Source organism: Theobroma cacao, chromosome 5 (assembly GCF_000208745.1).
Source record: "Theobroma cacao cultivar B97-61/B2 chromosome 5, Criollo_cocoa_genome_V2, whole genome shotgun sequence".
NCBI classification, from domain to species: Eukaryota; Viridiplantae; Streptophyta; class Magnoliopsida; order Malvales; family Malvaceae; genus Theobroma; species Theobroma cacao.
The window spans coordinates 2,668,887-2,681,258 of NC_030854.1; the positions used below are offsets into that span (position 1 = coordinate 2,668,887).

At 35.4% G+C, this 12,372-nt stretch overlaps 1 protein-coding gene across 2 annotated transcripts; it reads right to left on the bottom strand.

The window, feature by feature from the left end:
- On the bottom strand, positions 3,802–11,141 carry LOC18597924 (MLO-like protein 3). 2 transcript variants are annotated; one of them, XM_018121945.1, is made up of 16 exons: positions 10,887–11,063; positions 10,757–10,814; positions 10,358–10,656; positions 10,124–10,240; positions 9,809–9,869; positions 7,727–7,815; positions 7,538–7,612; positions 7,339–7,430; positions 7,142–7,191; positions 7,029–7,069; positions 6,765–6,938; positions 6,631–6,666; positions 6,448–6,515; positions 6,298–6,358; positions 4,626–6,208; positions 3,802–4,492 (listed from the first exon to the last, which is right to left on the bottom strand). In XM_018121945.1, the coding sequence occupies exons 1-15, from the start codon at positions 11,010–11,012 to the stop codon at positions 5,876–5,878; spliced, it is 1,680 nt and encodes a 559-aa protein (XP_017977434.1). In that variant the 5' UTR covers positions 11,013–11,063; the 3' UTR covers positions 3,802–4,492; positions 4,626–5,875. The 2 variants fall into 2 exon arrangements, with proteins under 2 accessions (XP_017977434.1, XP_017977435.1); XM_018121946.1 differs by lacking the exons at positions 3,802–4,492; positions 6,298–6,358 and having other exon boundaries at positions 6,079–6,208; positions 10,887–11,141.

Genomic DNA, 12,372 nt, shown 5'->3' on the forward strand with positions numbered 1-12,372 from the left:
AATATATATATAATATATATATATATATAAATTTGCTCACAGTACTCGAAGCTGTTGCAGCAGAAAGAAGCACCTATTTAAGACCATTTAATATTGTTAATACTCTTATAAAACTATGGCTTCACACATAAGAAACCAAATATACTATCCAACGATCAATACAATAGTGAAAAATGCTGAATACTGCTCAATGTTTATTCATAAAAAATAAGGTTAGAAATACTGCAGGGGCAGGGGCAAGAACTACCTATATATACTGATATAGATTTCAGTCATTTTCAGGACCAAACAAACACGCTTGCAATTCTTGGTTCGGGTTTTATTACATAATCAGCTATTATACCAAAAGAACCGCTCTTTTGAGCTGCTTAACTTTGCTGTGACTACTCACTAAATAGCCCACGATTTTTTTAATCTTCCATAAATCGTGGATTAACAAATACTACCGGGCCTGAAACAGAAAACAGCCTCCACCCATGTTAAAGGAATAACAAACAGTAACTACACTTTAAAGAGTTAAAGAAGATACAAGGTAAACAGCAAAGAACACAATTTAACTTAGGATATCAGTCATTATATATAAAGACAAACCAAAAGTTCATGCTGAAAATAATTGATACAACTGCAGTCAACAACATGTAATATTTACACAATTAAAAGCACAATAATGTTCCAAATTCAAGCACAATAATGTATAATTCAACTACATTACCTTCGAAAGCTATAATTATACACCTTTCTGAACAGCTACCCTTCCAAATGTGAAAGCTTAAAAAATAAGACCACAAGCAAGATAGTGTAAGTTACTTTTCACATGTTGCGGAAAAACCGAAGTAGACAAAGAGAAGAAAAAGTAAAGAACAAAAACAAAAAAATAAAGCAAATAAAGTAAGAAATAAAAATAAGAGACAAACACTGCACTGAAAAAAAAGACAAAAAGGTAAAAAAAATTACCTAATATTCGACATCCTCATCTCAATTTGAATTCCACATCAACAATTATCCTTGCATGTCACCCACGTGTACAAAGCACTGGCATAGTAAACCATATTCACACGGCTAATAGCACCGGAATGAAGTGGCAAATGATGAGAGTGAAAACTCAACAATGTTCCTCAGAATTAAAAAATGATAAACCCAGGTGTGGCTTAATAAGAGGCGAATGGGTGAAAAGAGAAGGAGAGAAAGAGAAAAGGTTCAAAATACCCTTTAAATATCATGAAATTCCAAATACAGGTGTTGAGGGTAAAGAGCTTATGTAGCTTAGAATCATGAAGTGGGAAAGAGAACAAAAATGCCATAAGCGACAGTTGTGGAAGGCAAAAGAACAAAAAAAGAAAAGAAAAAAAAAACGAAATGGGAGTGAAAACTCAACAATGTTCCTTAGAATTAAAAAATGACAAATCCAAGTGTGACAAATAAATACCAAGAAAAAAATTCTGGTTGATCCAAGCTCTCCTCCTCTCCCGTTTCAACTCTTTTTTAACAACATGGACGGAAGAAGCTAGGTGAGGAAGTCAAAAACGCCCTCCAAATATGTTGAAATACCAAGGACAGATGTCAAGTATAGGGAAGATATGTAGGTAGGATTCATTATACTTTAGATTAGCCTATGGCTTCTTGGGCCTGTAGTGGTTAAACCCAATTATAATTTGGGTTCCATTCTATATACTGAGGGCTGTTTCATGAGTTTTGTTAGACCTCGGCCCATTGCTCCCTTTCATTCTACTCTTCCTGAATCTATTCGTTCTTCTTCACTGCAACGGTTCTTTAGACCTTGGCCCATTTCTCTTTTTCTGTCGAAACCTTTGAGCAATTTGTCATATTTTTTAGTTTTGTTTCTGCGTTTGAGTATGTCTGACAATTAATAAAATGTTTCAAGAGTTAATTTCAATCTGTGCAAAGAGAAATAACAATAATGAGACTACGCTTGGATTGCAAGTTCAATCACTTTACTATTTAGTTGAAATATGTCAGTATTGCTTATTGTTGGGGGCTCATTTAATAACCCCATTTTCTATATATCCTCCAACATGATCATAGTGTTAGAACATAGGATTAAAATAAAAATGAATAGTACAATGATTTCAAGATGTGTATGATTTATCTCTTTAATAATGTGTAAAACATTTATAGACAATAAATTTCGAAAATACAATGAAAATTAATGTTGATTATGTTTTACATTTACTAAACCAATTCACTAAAGAATTCCATTTAAAGACAATTAAATATCTGTTTTCTACACACAATAACTATTTGTTTGTATAGATATAGTTAATAGTTAATTAACAATCAAGACTTGAAAAACCAAACCATTATCCAATTTGATCTTTAGTCCACTTTAATTCAACTATTAACTTATTCTTATTAAAAACGTTCAACACATAGATTCAGAGAAACAAAGATGAGGCCTTCCACTACTTGGCCTGGCACCAGGATCGTTTGTGAGGCATGTAGGCTTTGAGTTCACACCCAAGCAACCCCTCCTCCCTCGCCAACAATTTTTATTTTATGCTGAAAATTCATGCAGGACCCAATTACCCTATAAATATTTTATTAATAATCAAAAGGATTAAATACGTTAGGGAGGAGACATAAACCGAACTTCCATAATTACATAAGATGGAAAAGAATGTGGAAAAGTACCTAGAAAGGAAGGTTTCATTTTATATGCATATTTTTAAATGCAAACATTAAATTTCAACGCTCCATATTACAAGAGTTTAGATTATCAATATAATAAATAGAGCAGAAATAAATTAGGAGTATTACTCCTCTACATTTATTTAAAACGAATATAAGATAAATTAGTTTTATCTAACCTAATCATTCCTTTAAGCTCATCTTCAACTTGTGAAAATACATGCAGATTCTGGTATGTATGCTCCTGATTGGGGAGATAGTCAACAGCTTGGTTTCTTTTTCTATGAATGTGTGAAATTCGATAAGAGATGCCACTCAAGTAGTTATGGATAGAAACCAACAAATATCGAATCTGGGAAGAGCCTTTATGTCCCTCATGTATCATTTGCACAATTACCTTTGCATCCATCCCCAACAGTTTTTTTGTTAAAAAGGATAACAAACAAACAAAGGTGAGATAGTTTGAACTTTGAAGGAAGTATAAAGTAGGCATGTTGTCCTCTCCGAGAGTGGTTTGTAGAGGGCAAATAATTCTTTCATCTTCCCAAAATAACCCAGAAAAAAGAAAAAAAAAAAAAACATTCCCATGGTATAATCTGCAGTCCACAGAGTACTCAATTGTTTTCTTAGCTAGCGTGGGACGACATGTTTAAAGCTGCCCCAGCCAAGTGTAAAATGATTAGGAACATGGCAAAGTAAGAATGTAGGACAAATAAGGATAGGAATTCGTGAAAAGCTATCCTTTTGTCCCCTGATTTGATATGTTACAGCATGTGATTTTGATCCTGATTAAACTTAATGTGATGTACATAAAAAGACCTGGCCTCATAAGAAAACCATGATCTAAAATGTATGGGCATGGAGAACATGACAGCAACATCTCACTTAAAAACAAACAAAGAAACAACACATGAATAATGCAGCTCTCAAATCAAGTGAAGACAAAAACGAAGGATGGAAACAGTGTAATGGGGCTCTTGGCTGCTATTAGAAGCTATCTTTTTGTTAATTTATCTCAATCCAGAACATGGTAGGACCGTCCTGATCATCTTCCTTTTTGTTGCCTTATCTCTTCAGCAATTCGGATGACTTAGTATAACAAGAGAAGAAGATCCTACTTCTTCATTTAGCTTAATCAGAAGTAGTTAAAATAGCTGACAGAAAGAGCATTTGGCTCATTGTTTATTTATAGTATACTATCTCATTACAAACTCTCTTTTTTTTTTACTGTTGCAGCTATGTAGTAGTTGTTTGCTGGATTTGACAGGCTCTTTTCTATGGAAAATTTGACAAGATTTTACATTTAGCATTCCTGCTGAGCCACAGATGCAACAGTCCTAGCCCAAAACTTGAGATGTTTCTTCATATCAGCAGCGGCATAGACCCTTGGTACCCTTAGATTCAGCAATGGAGAATCAGGTCTTTTAATCAGCCAAGTCTCTGATAAATATGGTCTAACAACACCGGTCTCCTCTGGTTCAATATCATCATCTTTAGGTAGTTCATCAGCAGCAAGATTCAGTTCAGTTTTCTGTTTAGTTTTGAGAAATCCAAGTCTGAGCAAGCCTGGGACAACACTAATCATTCTTGCATTTAAGTTTTCTTTCTTGAATATAAAACCAAGATCCATGAAACCTTTTACTTCTTCTAGTTCCAAATCTTTCAAGCTCCTACAACTCATGGATTTTTGCAGTTTACCCCCAGGTGAACATGAAGTTGAGTGTCTGTGATTCTTCCAACCTTTTTGGGTTGATGGTGATGAAGAATGTGAACGACTTCTACTACAGCTAAGACTCGCTCTTGTTGGTCTTTTCTTCACTCCTTCTTCCTCACTTTTAGAATCATCCTATAATTTGTCACCATAGAAACAATAACAAAATGAACAAAGCAAAAAAAAAAAAAAAACTTGGTAAGAGCCTGAACTTGGAGACATATATTTGAAGATTGTCGAGGAGCATGGGTGTTTATGTTTTTATTACCGGTGGAGTTGATGGAGATGAAATTGCTGAGTTTTGTTGGTCAGGGGGAGAAGACACAACCGTTGGGATGTCTTCTGGAAGAGATGATAAAGAGAGGCTTGATGATGGGCTTGTAGACGTAGTAGTAGATTCTGAGTTGGGCTGCTGTACTGGTTTGAGGGTTTTTGGGAAGTATAGTGAAAAGGGTTCTGGGAACAGAATAATTTGGTGAAACCAAAGACGATCCATGGCTCCCATGAGACATAAGGAGAGGTTGTCGGCCATGGAGAGAGAGAGAGTGTGTGTGTGTGGTTGGGGGGGAGGGGGGGGGGGGGGCGGAGAGATATAGAGCGGGAGAGAGGTTATTTGAAGGGAAAATCTGAGTAGTTATCAGCATCATTAATGAGGGGAGGGTCTGCGGTGGTGAAAGAATAAGTAAAAGCAGAGGAATATAGAAAGTTAAGTGGTGGAACCTTGGACAATGGAGGATGTGGTCGTGAACCTGGATTCCTCCAACTCCACGTCTTTTACTAGGTTAATGGCCCTTGGTCCCATACTTGATGTGGATACTATTTGTTGCATTCATTTAACTCAATTTCAGGGTCATATCCAACCACAGGATGCCATAATAGACTAATAGTGGACCCCCAAAGTGGTCCAAAACCAATCTAGAACAAGCAGGTGGCATAAACTCTCACAATCCTTGTTTATAATGGAGAAAACATTGATGGTGCTATTGTCTTAATCATACATGAAGTAAAGTTTTTAATCTTTTATCTCCCCCTCTATGCTCTCATAAAACCTTCAAAAACTTCAAATTAATGTGATTTAATTGAAGCTTCAATCAGGCCAAACCCCGTGAGAGAAAATGTGAGACACAGATGGTCCACTGCAGATTCTTTCAAGAAATATCTAGTAGATACCTGCTTATTCCAACTCTTTTAAGTTTTGAAACTATGGTAAGAATCCAACAAGTCGATACAAGTTTGTTCTAGTGCCATTTTATTTTTGGTCCTGTCTTATGTTGTATCATCCTGAAAAGTATATTACAGATTTACAGCGAATTCAGGCAGTAGGGGGCTCAATATTACACAATCAATCCATGCAAACTTTGTCATTAAACTATAAACCAGAAACTGGCAAATGCAAACCCCTTTTAAGTGACCGATGTGTGCCTGTTTACGATTGACATAGATCAGGGCATCAGAAAAACCTTTTAGATAAAACTGATCTCCCTCTTGCCAGTGGTATGGCTTCATTTGCTCTCCAATCTACCCTTTCCTCAGCATTGGCCTGTCTAGTATGACTGGCTGAGATGGACCACGAGAGCAACCTGCTTCTACTTTCACTATTTTGTCTTGTTCTTCAGTGATTCCCCCTCTGTTAGATAAGTGAATGCTTTCAGTCAATGAATGGCCTGCTCGTGGGAGAGAAGCGAATTCGGCTGGACTACCCCTTCTTGGGCTCCATTCTGTTGACATAGAAGGGTGAGGAGATTGTAGAAGTTCTTGTCTCTTCCTTCTATCCCTCACATCGGCATGCCATTGCTTGATGATTTTGGTCGTTTGATCCTCTAATGCCTTACTCTTAAATTCTGAACCCATCTGCATGCAAACAAGATTAATAATAGCCGTGTTATATTACTAATGGTGAGTCTCAGAACTGGAAGACATAGTTTTCAGCGGACCTTCACCTGTGTCACAAGTGCATATAGAGGAAGTGTAATATAGCTGCAAAGGACTTGAACTACGATCCTAAGGATATCAAGAAAATGAAGATCTTCGAAGTTAATCAATTGCAAAGTTTTAGATCCTCAAATAGTTAGAAACAAAGTAATTCTTACGCTAATACAATCCTTGTGGCAGTGATTGCGGTGTGCTCATGGTAGCAAGAATCAAAACCAAATAGGATCTGAGAATGAAGAAAAAGAGATGACAGTTGAAAACAGAACTATAAGTTGCACACTCTGCAAGATAAAATTTTAACATTTAAAGAGGAAGGGCAGAGTAAGGTTGGATTTACTAACCAGTACCCAAATGAAGAAGGCAACCTCAAAGGCGTTCTGAAAAACAAGCATCAGTTAGTTCAAATTCAAAGAGTTTTCAGGTAAACAGGTTCACTTGTTTCATTTTCCTATTACATTCTATTAAGCAAAGTTACCGTAAATAACGCGAAATGTAGAAGAGTAAGAACAAATTGCGGCCGTCCAAACCAGAACAGTTCATCTTTTGGTTGAACTAGAGGGGTTCCCCTGATCACTCTGTTTTGATTGTTGATTTGAAGAGCCATTCGTGCAACAATGACCTCAAGTTTGGTTCCCACAGTTAACACTACCTATAAATCAAGAAAGAATTTGTGAAGACTAGAAGTGATCAGTAACTTGGACCACAAGAAAATTACAGAGATGCAACTTTTTACACTTACCAGGAGGGGAACATAAGATAACCAAAGATATGCGTGCCAGCCTGATTGATTCAAAAAACCAGAAGATCAAGACATAACTATATAAAGGGAGACAAAGAAAACAAAACACTTACCGTGCACGTCAACAAGCATCAGGATAACAACAACGAACCACATAAGAGGGCTGGCAAAGAGACAGAGTTTCATGTATATTAGCTGATAGTTCAGAAATTGCCAAAGAAGATTAAATATAATTTTCAGGATAAGTCCTGAAATATTTATGTGTTGGCGCATCAGGATTCAAGAAGATTAGATTTATAGATTCAAGAACCTGATGCTGACCACAATCTTGAAATCTTCATCTAAGGATCGCTCTATGTACTTCTGGAAATCGAAATTACTATACCTCCCTGACAAGTGAGCCTGAAAGGTTCATGGAACAATATATCGATTTAAGTATTAAGGAAAGCATTTCTTATGCTATATATACCATAATCAATCTCCATATTTGGAAAAAGTAGCTTGTTTACCGAGATGAAGCCATGCCTCAAGGTCATAAAATCAACTTTGGCTACTGAATTAAAGAACTGTCTGAAGAAACATTTCTGCTCCAATTGACAACCATCCAGAGCAATTTATTAATAGAAACGCAACCGCAATATATTGTACTGTTTCATCGGAAAACGTTAATAGTTTAGAGAAATAGAATGGCCACTCACAATCCAGAGCTGAATTGATGTTTCTGTGCAAGTAGAAACGTGTCGTCTTCCGAATGTTGTTTGTCTTGTAAATCTGAACCTCTCAGGATCTAGTGAACAGGAGAATTGTGAGAGAAAAAGACAACAGCCCAAAATCTTTTAATCTCTTACACTTGAAAAAAAAAAAAGAAAAACAGGGAAACAGGTTAGAGTTCATCATCTATTTCTCAAGTTCAATCCAATTCCACCAAGTTGGTATCAACTATACGAACTATACATCCAACCTTAAACCAATGAGTCATAAGGGAAAACTGGAGAGCCTTGTTTGTTATGTTTATGTGTCCAACTAAACTTATGTGAGGACTGTCTTTTCTGATACCCTGTTAAAATTTTAGGATGTGTATGGTTATAGGTGGAGAGCTTTGTTAGCAGGCAGTTTTTTTTTTTTACCTTTTTTCTTTCCTCCCCTTACTTTCTCTCAAACCTGATATGCCTCCACTTCTGCGTCGTTCCGCCTCCCTTTCTTCATCGTTCGCTTTTGCCTCTCCTTTTCTGCCTGTACTCTTATTACACCAAAACATTCTCTTTCCTCTTCTTTCTTCTCATGCTAATGCCTCTCTTTCTCCCTTTCCTGTAAACCCTTTCTTTTGCCCAAGCTATGTAGATTTGGCTCGTGGATGGTTGTGGGTTTATGCCACCGGTGTGTATAATCCCAACTTGTCTAGATTTTAATGTCCAGGCCGAGGTAAACAAATGGGTAGCGTCTCTTTCGATCTTGGGGGTTCCATTTGAGTGATTCAAGTTGTTTGCCTTTTTTTTTTGGCAAGGTTTTCCTATGTTCTAACCGAACCAACCAGTTTAGTTTCTCGTTAGTAGCATCGGCACATTTGAACATGACTGGGCAAGATATGCAACAAGGTGACCAAGAGACCGCTCCTAATAGTAATACCATTTTACCAGTTTCGTCTCACCAAGACATAGGCCATTGCAGCAGGAAGCAGAAAATACTGGATGCTGAGAACGAATTACAGTCTTATACCTCTGTTTCAGGACCAATAATTCCATCCCAAGAAAAACTGTTTTGTATAAAAATTCTACATTCCCAATTCTCAAGTCTTAGATTATCTTTCATTTCTTGTTTTTATTGCTGGTGTAAAAATTCAATTCTTGGCAGTACCGTGCATTCGCAATTATTGTTCAAAGTCGTAAGTATTAAAATACAGGGCCACTTCCTATAACTTGACCCATAGAACATGTGAACTGGTCCAACAAGTAAGAAAATGAGGTTTTGAAGATGGACCATATACTCTGCAATTGCAGGTCTTTCACACTTTGTCAGAATCTCATGGTCCACAAAGCTGGTACTTTCGAATGTCAAGCTTTAAAGTCATTTCTGAAAAATCAAAGTCTAGCAGCTAAATTTTATCAGCAACCCCCTTTTTAGACTAGAATTTCTAGTCGGTCTGCTACTTCTCTATTCTTCTCTGCTGTGCTTTTTCCCAAACCAAACCAGTTTGTCTACATCTGCTTGATATTTTTCTATTGTTCCTTCATAAAAACTAATGGGATCTAACAGATTCATTGGTGAGAAGTCTTAGATTCGACTGTTGTTACTAGTTAAGGCTTGACATTTGAACAATGAAGAGAAGGGCCATAAGTCTACACTTTAGGCAAATTGGCTAAGAGGACTTTCAGCCTGTTTTGTAGTGGAGTGGAGTTGCATGCAAGGCAAAATGCTTAATGGGAAGTCAAATCAATAAGGCTCCCAAATTGTTAATTATTTTACTAGTTTAAGGCTTTTACCTTAATGTGAACCTTGCTCCCTTGAGAAACTCACAGAAGGGTTTATAGACAAAATAAAATAAAATAAAAGCAGATTTCCCATGCGCACTCATGAAACATGTTAGCTAGAAAGAAATGAGTCACATTCACTCAATACTAAATGCAATTGTTGACTTCAGTGCATTCAAGCAAACAATAGATAAAAATAACTATGTGTTTGGGTGTTATTCATTGTTTATTTGGTGGAACTCAGTGTAAAAAAACTATGTCTGAAAAATGATTAGTTAGATGACTTAAGGTTTAAGAATGTTCTTAGCTTACCATTAGCGACTTGGTACTCTGTTGTTTTAGTTTCCTTCTCCCATGCTTTCCACCGCCTCATCTACGTTTACCATGAAAACCAAGAGTGAAAAATATGAAAAAGACAAAAATCTCTTTTTTATTTTTTACATATTCGAGAAAAAAAAAAAGAGATTTTCAATTTGAAAATAAGATGTAATTATAATTAAAACAATATATCAAACGTCAACCTATTTAAAATTTATCAAATTAATTAGTGAATACATGTAAAGTCTGGTGAAGTTGCAATGAAGCAACAAAACTGATTTTGTATGTATAATGTCTAGGATGATTTACCTTTGCCCTCCCCAAAACCATGGTGACAACACTGTGTACAATCTGCATAACTGCTAGAACAAAAATGAATTTATGTAGCTGTTGTAAGCCCTTACTTGTCACTAAGGAAACCTTTCCCTACAAATTTCAAGCCATCAAAAAGCCCAAACATCAACAATTATAGGTACAAGCAACCAATTGAGGGAACCAAAAAGAGAGAAAAGAAGATACTATACTAGTATTCAAATTACTTACTTCAGAACAGTAAGGAATATCAGCTGCACCAGACTTAGTTGTAGCTTGATCATCATCAGCTAGTTGCCTATGTATTTGCCATAGAATATCATCTTTGAGGGCACTCACTGATGAGAATCTCCTCCCTGAAGTTTCACTCTCAAAATTCTGATCATAGGCTTGCACTTTTGTGATCTTGGACTTAACTTGCTTGCTACATGGAAGCATGATATCTGCCATCTTTGCGGGTATACATATATGAGAAATTCGCGATTGAGTTACTGCCAATAGAAGTGACATGAATCCCAAAAGCATCAACTCTGCAAACAAGTAATCAGATGAACCAAATAGGTTAGTATATGTTACACATGAATCAGGATTTCAAGTTATAGCAAGGAGGTAATCAATTTATATTTGCACCCGATTTCAGCTTCTCCACAGCATCATTCAAGGCAGCTTTTCGACGCCTCTTTAACCACTGCAATGGCTCATCATGTTAGAATATGAGGATTATATCTCAAAAAAGAAGAAAAAATCTGAACTCACTCACGTTGGTAAGGAGATGGATGGAGTGTTCCAGGGCAATGGAAATGGAGATGAAAACAAAGCAAACAGTGGCAAGAGCCCATGTTGGCGTGTGCTCAAGAGAGCTAGGAGATGTGTATCCAGCGGCCATGGTTTCCTGCGACTTGAATTGTTTTTTTTCTAGTCCAATACAATATTAATATGTTCAATGTTATGACTGAACAAGGCAAGACTTCGGTGGGAAACTACAAGTAAATGGCATTGGTTTCTTCCTTTTCTTATGTTCACACTAAAATCTGATGAAACGTTGGTTTCCTTCCATGACACTGTTGAAAGCCAATTCCACAATTTCCAAACAAGTGTACTAACAAATAAAACCTCATGGCTTTATCATAATTAATTTGAGGGAAAGAAAATTCAAAATGCAAGACTTTGTTTTGATGAGAGAGGTGTATCTGTCAGCACGTCATATTTCCATTACACAAAGAGCAATTTCATTTTCTAAAAAGAAAAAAAAAATCCCAAAGGAGAAGGAGTGGTAGAAATCAATAGGTTTAGATTCCATTCATTTTCTTAATCTCCCATGGAGATTAAGTTATTAAAACATGTATAATTTTAAATGGTTTCTCGCAGGATTCCAGTCAAGAAGGGTACAAGAAATGCTTGGCTGAGTGCATTCCGAAAAGTCAAAAAGAGAAGAAGAAGAACTTTCACATTGTCAATTTTTTAATCTAACAGTTAATTAGGTTTCATAATCACATTAATTTGTTAATAATTTGTATTTCAATCTTTGAATTAAAACTTTTTTTTTCTCTCCTTTTTCATCATTGTAATTAAATAGCTTCTGGCTGGAAACAAAGAATGTCAAATTTCTATGTTTCATGTTTTTCTTTTTTTTTTTTCTCTGAAATAAAGTTTGATATGGTAACTAAGCATTGGAATAAATTACATACAAGGCAATTCAAGCCAACCTTTAAACAGCTTCAAAATATTAAGGTATAATATCTAAAAAAATTTTCAAATTATTTAAGAAAATTCAAATAAAATTTTTTATTTTTATTGTTTTCAATGCAGCTCTTATATTTTTATTTTAAATCAAATAAACTCTTATATTTTTATTTTAAATCAAATAAGTGTTTATAATTAATAATTGATTTAATCAAAATATCATTTGTCATTTTATATCGCATGCTATAATATGCTAATATATTATAATTGATGATACTATAACATGTTAGTATATCATAATTGATTATTATGTGGCATATTAATGTGATATTTTTTACTCTTCACATCAGCACCATATCAGTGCCATATGAAAATATTTTAACTAGTAACAATTAGTCAATCATTAATTATAAGAGTTTATTTTAATTCAAAATAAAAATAAAAAGATTTAATTGAACGTAATAAAAGAGTAAGGACTTACTTAAAATTTTTTAAATAATTCGAAGACTTTTTTTAATATTATGTCAACTATTAATCATAGATGAAATAAGAAGAATTAAAGT